The sequence below is a fragment of the Leptosomus discolor genome, chromosome 5 (assembly GCF_034619465.1).
Source record: "Leptosomus discolor isolate bLepDis1 chromosome 5, bLepDis1.hap2, whole genome shotgun sequence".
NCBI lineage: Eukaryota > Metazoa > Chordata > Aves > Leptosomiformes > Leptosomidae > Leptosomus > Leptosomus discolor.
Window position 1 is genome coordinate 60,569,084 of NC_141395.1, and position 18,207 is coordinate 60,587,290.

General features: G+C 34.6%; 1 protein-coding gene across 39 annotated transcripts in view; it reads left to right on the forward strand.

The window, feature by feature from the left end:
• The window catches only part of RIMS2 (regulating synaptic membrane exocytosis 2), a 478,829-nt gene that overhangs the window by 329,551 nt on the left and 131,071 nt on the right, over positions 1 to 18,207 (forward strand). For 23 of the 39 annotated variants that reach the window (XM_086465565.1, XM_086465576.1, XM_086465563.1 and 20 more), the window contains 2 exons: positions 12,837 to 13,016; positions 14,139 to 14,248. In XM_086465565.1, the coding sequence (XP_086321691.1) occupies positions 12,837 to 13,016; positions 14,139 to 14,248 (290 nt within the window). Of the gene's footprint in view, positions 1 to 1,589; positions 1,656 to 11,269; positions 11,342 to 12,836; positions 13,017 to 14,138; positions 14,249 to 15,093; positions 15,127 to 18,207 lie in introns of all 39 variants that reach the window. The other 16 variants (XM_086465581.1, XM_086465569.1, XM_086465591.1 and 13 more) reach the window with 5 other exon arrangements.

Genomic DNA, 18,207 nt, shown 5'->3' on the forward strand with positions numbered 1-18,207 from the left:
AACCAGCTCTCTTGTGTCTTTTACTTTCACTTCATTAAGCATATGAAATAACTTTTCAATTATTTCTGGAATAGCAAACATTGTTCCACACAGTCCAGCATTCAGGGAAGAGTGTCTCATCTGGGACAGGGAGTTTTGTGTCCTGTGTCTCTGTGAATCCACCAGTGTGGGTGTCCTGCAGGCAAATATGTCATGCAGTTACATCAGTCAAAATTACTTGCCTCCTTTGTTATTCACAGCTCCTTTCATTGCTTATTTTGTAGTCACTCACAGCCAGCCCAGCCCAGCCCATTAACTCTTGTTGTCTCTCCTAGCAGTTTTTTTTTTTTCCTTTTTTTCCCCCCCACAGACTACTTGGTCCTCTTTCATCTTTTCTCTTCTGAAGTTTGTTTCAGTTATGTTTATTAGATTTGATAGTCTTTAGTTCATTAGTTCTAGGACACATTTACATTATCAAACCCCTTAATTTCAGAGTTCTTTTCTAGGCTATGGCACTCATCATTTTGTCTTTGTGATAGTCCCCCCCTTTTGAAGAAGTCCAACTCTTTTCCCCCAAAAGAAACAGAGGTGGCATTGACAAGGTACTTACTCCAGTGTATGCCTAAGAAAGACAATTGGGTACATGTGCAGCTTCAGTGACTCCGAGGCCCTTTGGACCCAGGGCTTTCTGAAGAACACCCTGCTGTTCAGTACCCCTCTCCGATTTGCCTTGACTCTTCAATGTGGTAGTCAGCATGATATTAGTTCACACTGCTGCAGCTTCTCGGGATGGACATATATAAGACATCATGGCTGGACATGGAGAGCTTTACTTTCGCTTTTATTTTTATCGGACAATTCACAATCCTATAGAGTTATACAGGCTAGTTCATAATTTGACAGTCACCCAGTTTAAACTGGCTGATACACACATGATCTTAATGACAGACTAATCTTTACAAGATTTGCATCCATTTTGTTTTTACAATTAAAATATTAGCAGTTCCACCCAAAAAAAAATCTGCTGAAAACCTCACTGTATGAAATTCTTTCTTAACTTACCTACCTCAGAGCTCAGCTTAGTCACTGAGAACACCTCACTATGTGCTATTTTCGCCTTTTTTTTCACTTAGCCTTTGAGGTTCGTGTTTGGAACTCAATAAAAGCTCGTTTGGGCACATTTTGTGCAGGACGTGAGGATTATTTCAGGCAGAACTTCTGTTGCTTCAGTTAAGGAAACAAAATTTTGCTTCCATTTTGTTTTCTGACTCTCATTTTACCAACTTTTCTAACATCAGTATCCTATTTCTGGTGAAATATCTCAGTTGCTCAAATACTGTTTTCCAATTGATGTAACTTTTCAGTCCTATGAAATATGTGTGCATTGATGAAGTGTTCTTAATCTGTTGTTAATTATTTCTGAATATAATTTGAAGGTAGAAGTTTAAAATGACATAGATATGAAAATATATGTTCAGAATATACTACTGAACTGTAGATAAATGTGGTCTGTTTTCATTACTATCTTAATAATACAGTGAGGGAAAACATCATGAAAGAAGCATGCTTTAAAATGTCTGAAATATCTATGCTGTTTATTCCATATTCAGGAGGACTAGGCAGGAGAGAAGAGTGCCTAATTCATATTATGACGACACAACCTATACTCCTGAAAGGTATTTTAATTTATATAGTAAAAATAGCTAAAGTTGAATAATAAATTTTTTCTGAAGCGTAGTCTAAAATTGTTAATTGGCCTAGACTAATGATATTTAAATTTACAGTGCACTTTATGCAGTATTTCTCTGAATACAGAACAACTAATCTCCATAGTTTTACATACCTCATTTTCTTTTAACCTTCCATTAATTTGACTTTGGAATTTTTTTTAAGCATAATTCTTAACTTGCAAAAAATTTTATTCATTAGATGTAGGAGGAAAACTGAATAGTACAGAACAGCTAGGTACAACTTTTTTTCCCCACTTATCTGCAGCATATTTCTAATGGCTAGCCTTTTCAGTCACTAGGAGTGACTGTAGGACAATTTAGTATCCTCAAGTTCATTCTTTTAATAGCTTGAGTCACTCAAGAAGGTCCTCAGCTTTTGACATGTTACTGCCCATGTTGACTTAAAAAAGGAGTAACTGAATGCCTTCAAATAGATTTTCGGTGCTTGCTGTGCTAGGACTGAAAGCACTGTTGTTCTCCTAAATTTTGGTATACATATAGCGTATCACAATGAGCATAATATAACTAAAATTTTACATGTAATCTGAAAACCTTTAGAGTATCTCTGGAAATAGTTATTTCATAACAGCATTTCATGTATAAAGAGCTATGCAAAGTCCAAACCCAATGAAATCTGAAGAAAGAAGCAAGCTGATGTTCCTCTCCCTTTGCACAATTAGATCTTTTATATTTCTCTGTCCATCATTAAGTCAATGTCTGATTTTTGTCTACAGTATGGGGGTAGGTAAAGCAGGGATTATTTTCTAACTAAAAGGAAGAAATTTTGCGTTTATTTGATTGCTATGAATAAATACAGTCTTATTTAAAAAAACCAAAGTGCACTGTGATTTTAAAACCATGCTTATGTATTTATGGTGTCTATAATAAAGTATATTTACAGAGAATCTTACTTAAAATACTAGCTAACTGGAGAGACTGGCTTCCGTTTTAAGGATACGGATGATCAGGGAGAGTGTAAAGATATACCTGTCATTCTCCAGCTGTATTCTAATTTAGATTGAACCAAATATAGATCTAATCTAAAACTGAAGGAGTAAACAAAAGTAACTTTCGTCCAGTCATTGATCTGGCTACAAACCATGCAAAAAAAGCATTCCCCTTAGCATCCAACTTGACATAGAAGAAACAAGAGCAGCTGAGCGACATTTACGTATACTGCACTCCATACTGTCTCCCGTCAACGTAATGACCACCAGGAGTGGGGTTATTTAGTTTGTAAACATACTGCAAAACCTCAGATTCTGAAATCTGAGAAGTGTGGAAGAAAATGGAGTCATGCAAAGAACACTGCTGTGATTCCCAGGAACAGATTCATGACAACTCTTAGATAAGTGTATTAAAGCTATTAAAAAGTTTATCCCGCAGACTTTGGCTAGGATTTTCAGTATACAAAGGAAGGTTTATATCCAAGTTGACAATCTGGTGGTCCCTTGATCTTTTCTGAAAATCCCTGCCTTACTTCTCACTCACTGTCCTGTGGAAATCATTGAATAGTGGGACTATTGCCAAGGCTTTACTTAGGCAAGATCCTGAAAATATGGAACTCCAGGGATCCAGTTGAAACTCCTTAACCAAATGTTGGATGATTTGTATGTACTCTTCATATACTGAAGTAATGGCACATAAACTGTTTATCCCCTGCTTTCTGAATAGAAAGCAGGTTTTTTGTCCCGTTATTTCTTTTCTCAATGGTTCTGCTTAAGGCAATGGTTCTACATGCATTTTATGTTGTCTTCGACTGATTTGCTGAAATGATGCTGCAAATATTTAGGTAGCCCATGCTCAGTACCTGAAAGAATAATACAGGCATAAAATTTAATCAGTCTTCATTGTTTGATCTGAGTGAAGTGAGTTTTCTTTTGCTTCTTAAGTAACTGTAAGAAAAAAACACCCTATCAAATAGAAAAAAAAAATTGAAAAAGTAAGATATTTGATGTTAAAAGCAGTATTTCAAACTATTGCTACACAGAATGTTATTTTTGTTAATGTTGTATCTCCACAATTACTTTTCAATTATTTCACGAACTCAATAGCCATTGAAAACATGAAGACTTTTCTGTAAGAAAAGATAAAGGATCAGGTAGTCTTTATGGAACTGAAATTCATTGCTAAACTGCTGACAAAAATAAAGGTGAAATATAGTAAGAATTATATCAGGAAAGTTAAAAGTTAAACATAATTTGCTTGGGTTTTAATTTTAAAAGATATGATTTTCTTCATACCTGAGAGGAAATAGGAAATGTACAAAATTATTTGGAACCATTTGGAGAGCTTCTCATTTTATTGAGAAATGGCCATGTCATATGAATTAGAGTGTTATTAATAATACATATGTTTCTTTATAACATTTCTTTATTTTAACTGCATTGTAAAGGTGGTACAATGGTGCAAGTTCATGGGCAGATCATGTAGTCAATGGTTCAGCTGAAAATTATGGGTAAGTAAAGAGTGTAGTGTTACAGATATAGCTAAAATATGTTTCTAATCTTTTAATAAGAGTTCATTTATAATTGTACCAAAGTTATTCCTAATAATTATATTTTTCTTGATGTATGTCTTGACTCAGGACTAAGGCACATTTATGTACCTGTCTTTTTTCCAAGATTAAGCTGTTTTATTCAGTTACAAGTAGAAGAAGAACATTGATTATGTTTGAACTATTTTTAAAATGTATTCTTGCTGTTCAGGGCTGCTTTAATGAAAAAAGGGCTTTTTGACTGGTAATACCTGCCTACATGCACAGTGATGGCGAATGTGTCTTTGAGACATAATACTTTTTACTTTTAGAAATAATCCCAGTTCTAGCTGTCTAACCTGTCTTCCTATGTGATTGATGCATAACCCCTGCAAAGTGCTGTGTACCTTACAACCTTCAGTTCTTCCCAGCTGCAGTTGGCTGCTGATCAAGGGAGCACACAGATTTTCCCTGCTATTAGACTTTACTGCTTCTCTCTCCTTTTCTTTTTGCTCTTGCAACATTTTTCTTCTTTATTTTTACTTACTTCCTTTGTGAATGTGCACAGAGCTTGCTTCTTTCTGCCCTTTCATATCTTGTAACTAGGAGCAGGAGTATGCCGGTGGCATATTTTCGCTGGCTAAAACAAACATATGGTATGAGTCCAAAATGCTGGTAAATCCTGAAGTTCTTAACTGAAATTCCCACAGAGTTATGAGGAACTTTTACTTGATGAAGACGGAGAGTTATAAAACTGTATCTCAAAAATATTTGTTGTGAAATTACACAAAATAATGCTATACATTGGTGTCTCAAATGCTATAATTTTGTGCATACAAATACGTAATACCATGTAACTTGTTCATGAATATTGAAATAATTATTTTTAGTAAATTAATTACTGACTATACTTTGAATTTTGTGTTTCTATTTATTCCTTTGTGGTGATGCAAGTCAATATATCTCTCTGGAGAAATAGTTATGTACCTAAATCACATCATTGAAAGGCTATTAGACTATACTCAGTTATATAACAAACCATATGAAATGATACTATATAATGAAAACAGAAGATAGGTACGTAAAAGGGATTACTTGCAGTTAATCTGCAATCCTAAGGCTGTTTAAGTAAAATTCTGATCCATATTTATCCTGTGTATGTTGACTAAAACAGGAATTCTCTTTAAGGAATTAAGAGACTGAAGGAGAACATAAGTGATTGTTGACTTGAAACTAAAAAAATCTGGTAAAAAACGATTAATCCTTCAATGTTCTAATGCAAGTTTCTCTCTAGAGAGGAGAGGTTTGTAAGTGTTTGGCTCGACATTAGTGTAGTCACAGAGACTTACTTCAGACCATATATCTTCCCTAGCTTTTTGAACTGGAGTCCCACTCTGCTGTCTCTTCAATTTTAAGTGTTTGAAGTATACACTTAATTTGTGCTTACAGCAAGGGACATGCTTATTAGTTCTTCCTGGAATGTGCACAAGCGTATTGAAAATGGACAGCATTTGAAGAAGGCTGGAAAGTGCTTAATGTAAACAAAGATTGTGTATTTGCTTTTGATAGCAGTTCTGGTTTACTTTACTTGTCTTAGATTTAGTACTGTATAAATACTAACGTAGGTAAATATCAGCGGAAAAAACAAATTTATAACTTGAAAATGAAACTTATTTGTTAGTACTCTTTGTCCCTATTTAATTTAGCTCCAAAAATCTGTGGAAAAAGGACTAAAAGATAAGAACATCTGTTGTGAACCAATACGACCTTTAGGTAGACCGTGAAGTATAGAACATGTTTTAATAGAATGAAGACTATTGAAATGGATCAGATTCTGTTAAGATCAACAGGTTTACAGAATGCATTTAACAGAAACAGTGTGCTATTTTGCTTATTCATAATTTAGGAGCTTAAAAGATAGTGAAGTCTTACGTAACTTTTTATCTTGGAATGATCTGATTGAAAGCCTGCCCTTACCAAGTGACAGAACTCTTGTTGACTTCAGTGAGGTCAGAACTACAGGTCTGTTGCCAAAAGTTAAGAAGAGAATGACACATATTTGCAGTATATCCCTGTTTGTGATAATTTACAAATTAAATATCTGCCATATTATTGGTTTTTTAAAATGTTACTGGAAAAAAAAAGAGGCCAATTAAATACAGTGTGCCATGTACAAATAGAGTTGTATTTAAGATCTGAGGGAAAAAAATCCCACAAAAACCACCAAGAACCAACTACTTTTCAAATTTAGTACTGCACTGTACAAAGGAGTATTTAGGTACTTGCTTAATTTTAAGCCTACAGCTAATTCACTTGATTAGTCTGTAGTCTAAGTGCTCTGTTAAACTGCATTTGGACATTCAAGCCCTACCAGGAAATGCTTGTCTGTCATTGCTTCTCTCTCAAGCTTCTCTGTGCATTGTCTTCCATACCACTTACTCGTCAGTCATCAAACACATGTTCATTAAAATCCTTGAATGTTCCTGTCATTGCTCATACATTATCATACAACATTCAAGTTCAGTGCATGAAATACTGTATTCTGAAATGGGAAAATATGTGTAATTTATAATATAAAGCTGAAAAACTTATACTTTGAATATTTCTAGTATTTTTATTAAAATTTAGGTCATTATCTTAGAGAGAATTGCAGCAGTATATTCAGTTATAAAATTGTGCTGGGGGGTGTGGGGAGAGGATTTCAGCTCTCTTTGAGAATTTTGAGTTCCCAGCTTTTGAATGCTAATCAGTCTTGTCATGATCTTCAGTGAGTCATCTCATGAAGACAGAGATATGTGTTCCTGCAGTGTGATTCTTTAATACGTGTTAGCTGGGGGTCTATGTTAAAGATGCTGGAAGTTGGAAGTAGTTGTTGAAATACAAAGCACTATAAAAGGCTATATAAATAAAAATGTATGTCCCAAGTACCAGAAACAATAATGCAAAACCAGACACTTAACTTATTACATTATAGCAAAAATCTTCCTAAGTCTCTCAGACTTTTAAATTAGTAGTAACAGTATACCTCCAAACATTTCATTTTGTAGGCACAGAATAAAAATATGAATAAATGTTCATATGATAAAGTTAGTGTAAGCTAAATAAATTGGTATGACATAAGGCAACATGTATGTTGCTTGCATTCATTGGTTCAACTCTGTATGAGGAAATGGTAGCCTGCAAGATTCATGTTTTTGAGAAATTACCTTTGAGTAAAATACTGGAAATGGATTCTTAAACCAGTTAAAGTTAACTAGTTAAGTGAAATTTAGCTAATTTACTGCGTTTGCTTTCATTTGAATGCCATTACAAGTAGTGTTAACTGGAAGTTGACATGCTTCTTTCTCAAAAGCATTCAGCAGTTCTTCTTTTTGTTTGATGTTGAGATTTTCTATGAAGAAGGAATTGCTTACATACTTTTACTATTTACCCTTCAAATATGCAAGTTACTTTTCTGTTCCTCCAAAATACACAAAATTGATTTGGTCTGATATTACGGATAAAATGGATACGAATATTTCAGCACATCATTTCAGTCTTAGTTGTTCCAGGGTTGACACTACTTACTGGTTTTATTGATATTTGATTCTAATAGCTAGCATAAACCTCTGACTGCATCAATAAACTATTTGGGGTTGGAAAGAACCTTGAAGAAACTATCTGGTCTAACTCCCTACTTAAAGCAGGGCTTTGCTCTTCCTCAGTAAGTCTATTGATGATGAAACATATTTTGGAGAGTAATAGTATCTCTATAGATAAACATATTTTGGAGAGTAATAGTATCTCTATAGATATAGTTATATGTACTTTCTTTAAACATTTTTATAATTTTACCATGCCATCATGTGATAGCATGATTAGTTATGTCTACAATAGAGTCACCGAAGTGATTGCAGTGCCGTGTACAGATACCTAGGCAAGCTGTAAGGAACTGGGTTTCTGTAGCTGTAGCAGTCTATGCCTAGCAGTGCGGAGCACAATGTGCCTGGGAGTGAAACTGATTTCTTTGCTTTGTCTGCTTAGCTGAGTTAGCTGGTAGAAAAGTAGTTCATATACTGGCGTGTTACAGTTTAGTCATGCCTGTAACTGTCACGTGGATATACCTGTGGTTATCACATACACACCAGTGCAATGTGCATGTGAATAGATCATATCAATGTGTGCTTGTATGTGTATAGATAAGTATACTGCATATATATAAAGCATGATAGAATATTACTGCAGCAAAAATATCTTACTTTGCTTCCTATTTTTCTTTATTTTGCAAGAGTACCTAAAAGCATTACGTTCCTGGCTTTTAAAAACTATAGCAGCACATAATTTTATATTAAGTTTCTTTATAGGTATAAATGTGTGATTTCGTGAGATATCCCGTCACCAGTTTATCTAGATATTTGGCAGTATACTGCTCCTTCCCATTTTCCCATTTTCCATAACAATACTTATGACTCAAATGTAAGTTTACTTAGTACTAGAAATCTCAGTTGTTTGTAGACTGCTTATCTATGTTATGCTAACAGAGGATCTTGTGTCTGTGACTAAACAGCAAAGTTCCTATAGCTAGTAGAAGAATAACATGTCCAAGGATTGAAATCCAGCAGCCATCCACAGACACTGACAGGTATTACCATTGTATATTAGTTGGAGTTTGAAATTATGATAATTAGAAAATGTATTGCTGTATTTTTCTTGTTCTGTGATCAGTGTTTCTAGATGAAAACAGATGCACTAGGAGCTGAATTGTAGTGTACTGTACTACAGTGATTCTATTTTTATTTCTTCAGTTTTTTGTTACCAGAACAACCTAGTACTAAAACTGTGATTGGCATGATCTCATAGCTTGCTTTTTTAAGTCTTGCACACAGTAAAAGAATTTAATATGGGCTTTCAAATAAACTGCTTTCAGTTATTTTTTGGAAAAATTAACTTTTATTTTTGTTGTAAGCTGTTATGATTGCTTACTGTTCAAAAATTTTCAGCTTTTATAAGGCTTTCTTTATACATCAGTTTAGATCAATGAACATATTCATTTGTTGAAAATTCTCCTTTTTATTTGTTAATAAAAGTAACAAATCTGAAAAATTAAAAATTAGAAATGGTTATTTTCTGCATTGGGAAGAGAGTTAGCTTTTGAAATTTCTGGAATATGAATATAGAACGATGCAGATAAATTGGTAGTTAAAACAAAATGTCATAGCACCTTTGGTTAGATACTGTAGTTACTAGAATTTTTAGTGGTACCTAAATAGTGTGGGATTCTAATTCTCATATTTGATGGGTTTGGAATGTAAAATTAGATTGTGAATATTCACAGAGCTTTCTGCATGGTGTGTTACAGAGAGCTCAAACAGTTTGAGAGTGATAGTTGTGCTTGGTTAAGGAGCAAACACTTATTTTCTGTACTCTTTCCTCAGTGGTGGGGAGAGTTATGCTCACAAGTCTTCTAGACTTTGACAGGGGAATAGGCCACCTACCGTGCATGTTTTCCTTAGCAAAGGTAGAAGGATGCCACGATAGTCAATACTAAATGGAGGAGGCCACTATTTGACATTCCATTAACTGTATTTTTTATAATGAAAAGTCTGTTAGCAAAGATAAACAGCTCTAGCATACGTTAAAATACATAGATGTTGAATACTTTAGCTTAGACTATTATATTTCCCTCTTTAAAAATCAGTAATTCATATGATATGAATTATAATGAGAAAAAAGGAAACTTTCATCTAGATAACTTGGGAGCACAAGGCCTTGAGAATTTTATCTGAAAAGTTATGGACTTCTGTTTTTAATTCACTGAGGCATTTTAAAAATGCCCTCTTCATGCTTATGGCTGGATTGTGGTAATAATGCATAGTTGTATACTGTGGTAGGTGAAGAGCTTCACTGCCCAAGCAGGTTATTGCAGTGATATTTTTTCTATAAAAGGGACAGTTCATTTCTGAAGACCTGGATCATTTAGCACACGTGTTTACTGTTAAAAGGACAAAAAATATGTGAGGACAAAGAACAGACGGTAAAACTGTCTGTTGAGTTGTTATTGATATGTGTATCATCTAAAACCACACAGTGAATCTTTCAAGTGAAGACTGTCAGTATGCTTATATAGTTGTCTATTTGGTGCTGTGGGTACTGAGAGGTTTGCATCATGTAGGCTGTAATTTAAGGATACAACTCAGTTTCACCTCAGGATTCGACTTAGTCTTCAGTCCACAAACAACAGTGGTGTCAAAGCTTCATCTAAAAGCAAAGAGTTCACTGCCAAAATCCATGTTCACCTTCACTATTAGGAACTCCTGGTTGGTTTTCCATTTGAAGTAAATGCCAGCTGCAGATTGTGGAAAACCAAATGTCTGTATTAACTATTGAATATTAAATTTCTGAGGCCTTTATCTGTTAGCATAGCGGTTAGCATAGTGGCTCCATGATGCTCTGCAGAATACGAAACCTGCCCACTAAGCTGTTAGTATTGATCCTAATGGTAAAAATGCCTCCCTGCCTTCTAATACAGGCAATGGGTCAGATCCCTTACATCCTAAATACTTTTTACACTACAGCTAAAGAGAATGAGGCCTTAGGAGTAACAACTGAAAGAGGCTTAACTTCTCATGAAGTGCTTATGAGAATCATGTGGTTGCTACTCACCTGTTCCTCTGTATGTCCTACTGGCTGTTGGAAGGAGAGAGAAATAGAAAACGGAATGATACCTCTCGCCATATTGCCCAGTCCCTGCTGCTGTGTGCTCCAGCAGTCCCTCACTCACTGGCAGGAAAAGCGTTGTTCTAGCCCTCTGTGTGTGACAGACTCTGTGGGCTAGCTAATTTTCTTAAGTATGTAGGTAAACAAGGTAGGGGTGGGTTGTCTGGACCTTGGTAATATTCTCTTTTGTAACTTTGTTGAATTTAGGAATATTTTTTCTTGGTATTTATTCCCATAGACTAAGAATTTATTCCCATGGTAATTTTTTTAACCATCATGCAGATGGATGACACCTTTCTCACCTTCCATAGCATTGAAACCTCTCTTAAACAGCCACATTGGTATCAAAGCTAAGGTTGTGTTTCTTTGTCTATCCACAATGTAAAAGAAGCGAGACAGTGGATGTTTTTGCCGATGAAGCTTCCCATTCAGAAACAGAACTGATAGAAGAAGAAGTGAGGTAATTTTGTTGTGGTTTTGTGCCAGGCTCATTGTACTTCTCCTCCAATCTTTAGTACCTCAGCTTATAATTACCATTATGTGTGTCACTGTGGTGTGCTTGCTTGTTAGGAGCTTATAGATGTAGGTTCATGGTGAATGGTATTATTCTGAACCTGTCTGTGGCAATTCCTTCATATGCTGTAGGAGTCCAGTTATTACTCATGGAAGGCCTGAAGAGACATTCATTTTAATGAATCTTTTATCAACCCATTCAGCAAAGTTAGCCACCCTAGAGACAACTATACTCTGTCTCAATACGGTTTTTCGAAATAAAATGCTGTTAATAACATAAGTCTCTTCATAATGAGGCTGTGGTATGTCTCTTTCTTTTTTGATACTAATTAAAATTCGGCTTCTTGTTACACTTAATCACCATTCAGTCACTCTTTGTATTAACTGACTTCATTGTAAAATGCATGACTTCGCTCAAGGAAAAGTCCTGAAGGGTACATGTTCTCCATTTGTATTCTGTAGCTGTTCAGTTACTCAAGGAGAGCTGGGAGGAGTGTGAATTTAATAAGTAGCTGCATCAGGGTATGGATTTTACTTTTAAAATATCCTTGATTTTATGTATTTTAGGATATTGCTAGCAAATATTACTCCTTGCAAACAGACCAATTACATTGTGAAAAAAAGTGGGGCTTGATTACTTTCTGAAAGTAATGGCATGATTAATTTACTGAGATAGTAAAGACCAGACTGCTTGATCAAGAAATTCTATTTTACTCAGTCTAATTTCTCCCTGTTGCAACTCTAATGGTAACTTTTTCCGTTGCTGTTTTGCACAGTTCTTTAGGCTGTGGGTTAGAATATTTTTTTTTTTTTTTTACTACAAACCAGAATTTGTCAGTTGCTGGAACCTCTGCAAGTACTACCAGTGTTGCAGATTTTAATCTGACTACAGTCCGAGCACCATGTATGAATCCATCACTATAGCCTAGCCTGTATTTTGACAGATATCCTGAGTCTAATAATAGTTAACAGTGCTACATGGTAATTATAACATCTGGAATAAGAGTACTACCTCTAAAGATAATGCAGTCTGTAAAAATCTAATCATGTGAGTAAAAATGCTCAATTAAACTGCACAATTAAATGAGTCCTTAGATTTAGTGAGACTTAATATTATGTCAGCTATTCTTTTTCTCCAAGGTTGATGTATTAATTAACAAATAACTATTTTTATGCAGAAATGGTCAGGAAACAGACTATTGCATAGATAGTCATTACTGAGACATTGGAAACATTTCAGCTCATTTATCAAAAGTATGGAGCAAGCCAAATCACACATATATAAAAAAAATGTATGTTACCAAGAAGCGAACCCAGAAGATTTATCCCCCCCCAAATGTACATAACAAAATTATTTGCTCCAAACCAGTGTCATGCAGCATATTTTATAATTAATAGAAAAGTCAAAGGTCAACTGAGCTGCTTTTTGACTAACATTACAGGAATTGTGAAGCAGCAGATAGACAGCCATATCAAAGATCCAGATCAACAGAGCAACGTCCTATGCTAGAGCGGACCAACTCCCGCTCCCGATCCACAGAACGTCCTGACTCAAACCTCATCAGGTCGATGCCTTCATTAATGACTGGAAGATCTGCCCCTCCTTCACCTGCCTTACCGAGGTGAAACAGACAAATCAATCAGACTAATCCCCTTCTGCCCCACCAGCTCACCATTTTATTTTCCCAGTAGCTAATTGGTATCGCCTCATCCTTAGCTGATCACTAGTAGCAATAGATACTAACCCTTTCAATGCCAACACACTATTTATATTCTACTCTGGATATAATGGTGTGGCTGCCATTGCAAATTGTTTGCTAACAGTATTTAACTACATTTGTTTGTGATTTCTCATTTATCAGGAATCCTGGATGGTTTCCCACATAAAGCACCTCATAACGATCATATTCTTCTCTTATAATATGAGAAATCATTTGTGTTCATCAGACATCGCTTATGGAACAACCATCATAACAACATCAAATGAAACTTTTTTTTTAAAATAAGTTTCTTTAAATGGACTGCGCTAACTTTGTCTATTAATTACCATTTTAACCACCATTTTCTCTGACTACATTTTACTGTGCCATAGTCTGTATTGTTCCTGTTTGAGTGGTATACTTTACTGGTTGACATTTTGAAGATATCTATACATTACTTTTAGCTTAAATAAACACAATACCATAAAAAGATGAGTACATTTTGGTCTAGCTGATGTTCAGTAATGCCTCTCCTGATTTTAGAACTACAGAATCCATTGTTTTGTTTTCTGAAAGTTGGAGTTAGTAAGATCAAATCCCCAGTGAGAGTTAGAGTCAAATATCAGTGTCTTTTCTCAGCTTAATACTTTGTTTAAATTAATCCCTGTAATCTCATTGCCACTCAATGGTTATTTAACCAAATAGAAGCTGAGCAAAGATTGTTGAATTTGACTTGTGGATAATTTTATGTGTACGTGGGTATTACATCCATATGCACATGAATTTACACACAGTACATTTTCTGGCTTGACTGTACAAACAAGAATCTTATGGATGTTCAGCCTTAGTTTGGCTTTCTTCTTTTTCATGGAGAAATTTCTCTTTTTAATCAGGTCTTTTTGTGGAAAGAGATAATAGTTTCACTCTGAGACTGCAAGGGTCCCAAGTGATCTAAAGCCTACTTAGTCATGTTATCAGTTCTTGATATTTAAGGATGCATTTGTCATTTAATGGCTGTGGTTTTTTTTGACATGTGTCTCATAGGTCGCATCCTCGAACTGGGTCTGTTCAGACAAGTCCATCAAGTACTCCAGTAGTAGGGCGAAGGGGCAGGCAGTTACCACAGCTCCCACCAAAGGGGACGTTGGAAAGAAGTAAGTGTATGGTTTTATCCTTAACGACGTTGTGAAATGGCTTGTGAAGGTTGATTATATTTATTATTTATCTTTTGTCATTACAGTTGAAATCTCTTGAGGTTTTGTTTGCAGAATTAGGATTTGATAGTAGTATTATATTTTGTACTGTATTTTCTTCTATTCTGTTTTAATATCTACAATAGTCTTGACTGAAATGAATCATCAGCAGTACAATAATCATCAGCAGTGCAATACACACGAACCAAGATGGACTGAGTATTAGCATGATCCTGTTCCTTTTGAACTCAGTAGGTGTTTTGTCATTGACTTCAGCAGGCACAGGAAATGTTCTTTTGTATGTTTAGTGATAAAACTCTGGCTCGTTGGGGATTAGGAGCATAGCTGATCACTTGTGGGTTCACATGGAGTCTGTTACAGGTTGCTAATTTGCTAATATGAAACCTCTGCATCTTGAAACAGGAGGAGCAAGAAGAGAGGAAATAATCTTTAAAATAGGAAAGGCCAGCAAGATATTTCATGATTCATGTTTAACTGGTACTGTAATTGTGCTTATCTTTAATGTCTTATAAAAGCACTGGTCAATGGAGACCTTTTCCCAAATGTTTAGAAATAGAGGTATATAAACACATTTTTGATAGCAAATACACTTTCACCCTTCCACTTCTGGTAACTGGATGACTGTGCAAAATCAGTCTAAATGGCCATATACGCTCCTTTTTTTTAATCCTTTTTAACATGCATATTTTATCTTTTATAAAACTTCTGTTGTTTTTAACCTCTGTGCTTTGGTTCCCTTTTTTTGTGTGTGTGTGTGTTTGTTTTGTTTTTGTTAATTTTCCTAGACAATGGAGACAAGGAGATAGAATCTTATGAAGGTCTGTACCTAAAGGAGGGTTTGTTTTTCATCTGAAAGCCTTTTTTGAGAGGCTATATAGGGAAAAATAAACCCAACTGCAATTGATGTTATTTGATCGCACAGACATAATCAGAATTATTGTCATAATTATTTAGTCTTTTTTGTGTTCAGACCTGTGACTCATAATTTGTACAGGGTTCTACATGAAAAAGAGACAGAATAAATAATACTATATAAATATGATCATCATTACAAAAGTACCATTTTTAAATATCCAGGATTTACACTGCAGCATATAAGAGTACTTCAGTTAATGTACATACATATGTACCTTTTCAGGATTAGCATTTCAGGCACCTATTTAAATTTAAGCATTTGAGGCTATTTGACACATTTAATGTTAGCCATGCATTTAATCAGAACAATGTTTTTATTGCAAATATGTTATAATGTTATATGGTTGCTGAATTACTAGGTAATTTTCAAATAATATAGGAGCAAAAATTAATTGCATCAAGATAGTCTTTCAAAAAGTTATAATACTTTTGCTTAAAATTAAATTCCTTATGTTTTATATGATTGAAACCATTTTATTTACTTAATAGCAAGCCACAATATATCAATTGCAGTCCTTGGTTATACTACTGAGGGTCTATACGTAGTATTACTGTATGTCTCACCAGACCTTTTAATTTAGTATTTACTATGTTTCCAATGTTTATTTCCATTTTCGGAGAAAAATTTCACAAAAAGAAAACTCTGTTTTCTCAGATCATCACCCCAGTATATTTGTTTCTTTGTCAACTTATGTGTTGTGGAATGCATATGTGAAATACAGTCTAGATATGCTAGGAAATAATCACATCTAGTCACATGATGTTCGCTGTCTTTGCTGTCTATGCTTTCATGTTTTACCACTCTTCCCTGCTCTCTGCTTAGTATATCTATTTAGACTGTGAGCTCTTTAGGCCAGCAATTGTGAAGTACTGCATATTTTTACTGTGTTTGATTAGAGAGGGAAGCACTCTTATTTACATCAGAGGTTCTGTAGCAAGAAATATAATAAATACAATATAATAATTATTTTTTATAGGAGTGCTAGAATTGTTTGCTCTGGTAAGTACTGCTGGGACTTGAGGAACTCTGTTTTTACTTGAAGACTGAGTAATATTTTCCTGTACCTCTTTCTAAAGTAGTTTTTTGGAAAATCTGGGTTATCTACAGATATTGGAGTTTCAATATACAATCGAAGCATCATTAGTGACTCAAGATACAGTAACTAGAAACATTTCATGTTGAATTTTACACATCTAAAAGTAGTAAACACTGTAGTTAAAAACTTCCATAGATTCAGCTTTCAGACAGTATTCTAGATAATTTTCTGTCATGAATTAAGAGCTCATATTTTAATAAAAATATAGTTCTACTTAGAGGCTTTTTCTATCCTTCTTTAGGATTTTCTAATCCTTCTCTTTAAGAGGAATAATAGTTTTCTTTAAAAGGAATAATGCTCTACAAGAACAGCAAATTACCTAACTTCTGTCAGTGACAGAATGTAATTGTGATTAATAGCAGTTTTTTACTGTGAAGAATTGAATTTTATAAAGTTATTTTAAGCAAATGAAGTACCAGTGATAAAAACTGAAATTCAGTGGAATCGAAAATGCTGACTATAGTAAAAGGGGTTTTAATGTTATTATTTAGCAAATAAAGCAGCAAGTAAACCTGAAAACTTTATAGACATTGAGATTTTTATGTGTTACTATACGCCCTGGTGATAATCAGTTGTCTGTTGGTGATAATCATATACTTGACTTAAATGAGAAAGGGGATTTTATATTGCAGGGAAACATGCAGTGAAGGTTAACTTTTTGTATCTTAAAATTGAGGATTTTATTGCTGACCCATTTAAGTTAAAACCATACTGAATAAAGGAGTTAGTAAAAGATACATTGTAGACAATAAGGAATTGGAAGTCATCTCAGTTTTGTAAAAGACAGAAACAACTATGTTTGTGACTCCTACTGTAGTCTCATTCAGTCTGTATACATTGGAATAATCTATATTTATTACAGGGCTGAAACTGCATACCATTTCTTAAAATGTAGTAGAAATGCACAGACTCAAGTAGAAATAAGGGAGTAATTTGCAGTTGGGGAGACTTTTTATTGTAGTGCAGCACTTGGTGTAAGGTGGAATATGGTGTGCTTACGGCTATGTGGCTAGAATTGTAAGTGAAGGAATCTACACGGAAAAAACTTCTGCGTAACTGCTTTCCAGATTAGAATCAGAATTAAAAGACATTGATTTGGGGTAGATATAGTTCAGTGAACTGTGTTATGTGGTTGCAGGTTTTTGCTCCAGGTTTTCCCAGAATGATTTATTTCAAAATTCTGAAATAGCCAGAGAAGTTTAAGAAATCTAGCTGTGAGTAGCTATGAAGGATCATTGCTAACAGTAGTGTATTGACCTATACATCTTTTTCTCAGTGTCCCACATGCTCAGTAGGTGAACATACAAATATCATTAGCTGCATTGCATTTGCAGTCTTTTATGGTCGTGACATTTTTGCTATTTCCTTAGCTTCCCACAGATGTGTTGCTGCCAGTATCAGATTTACCTCTTCAGAAGAAAGACTGGGTAGCTCTGAAATGCATGGCATTATCTTATCTAGCCAGAATATACCACAAGTATATAGGCAGTTTGGGTTTTGCTTTAGACTTTGTTAGTTTAGTGTATTTTCATGTTAGATGACTGGAAAATAGTTCTGAAAAGAAGTCTGGGCCCACTTAAGGTTTTACCAGATTTTCAGTACTGAAATGCCTGAGGACTTGGTTTTTTTCAGCTGAACTTTTGCTTGTACATTTTTAGATTTAGCTAGAGGTAGCAATACCTTGTTTCTAATGAATATTTGTAGAAAAAAAATAGTATTAAATCGAACTTGTTTTTAGCAGTGAAATGGTTATGTACTCTTAAATGTTCTGTGTTATTAGGTCTATAGACAATAAGTGAATACCGGAATATTTATAGTTCTTATGTGTTAACAGGATTTTTTTCCTTTATATGTGAATATAATATATTTCTTTGTTCCTACTCTCCT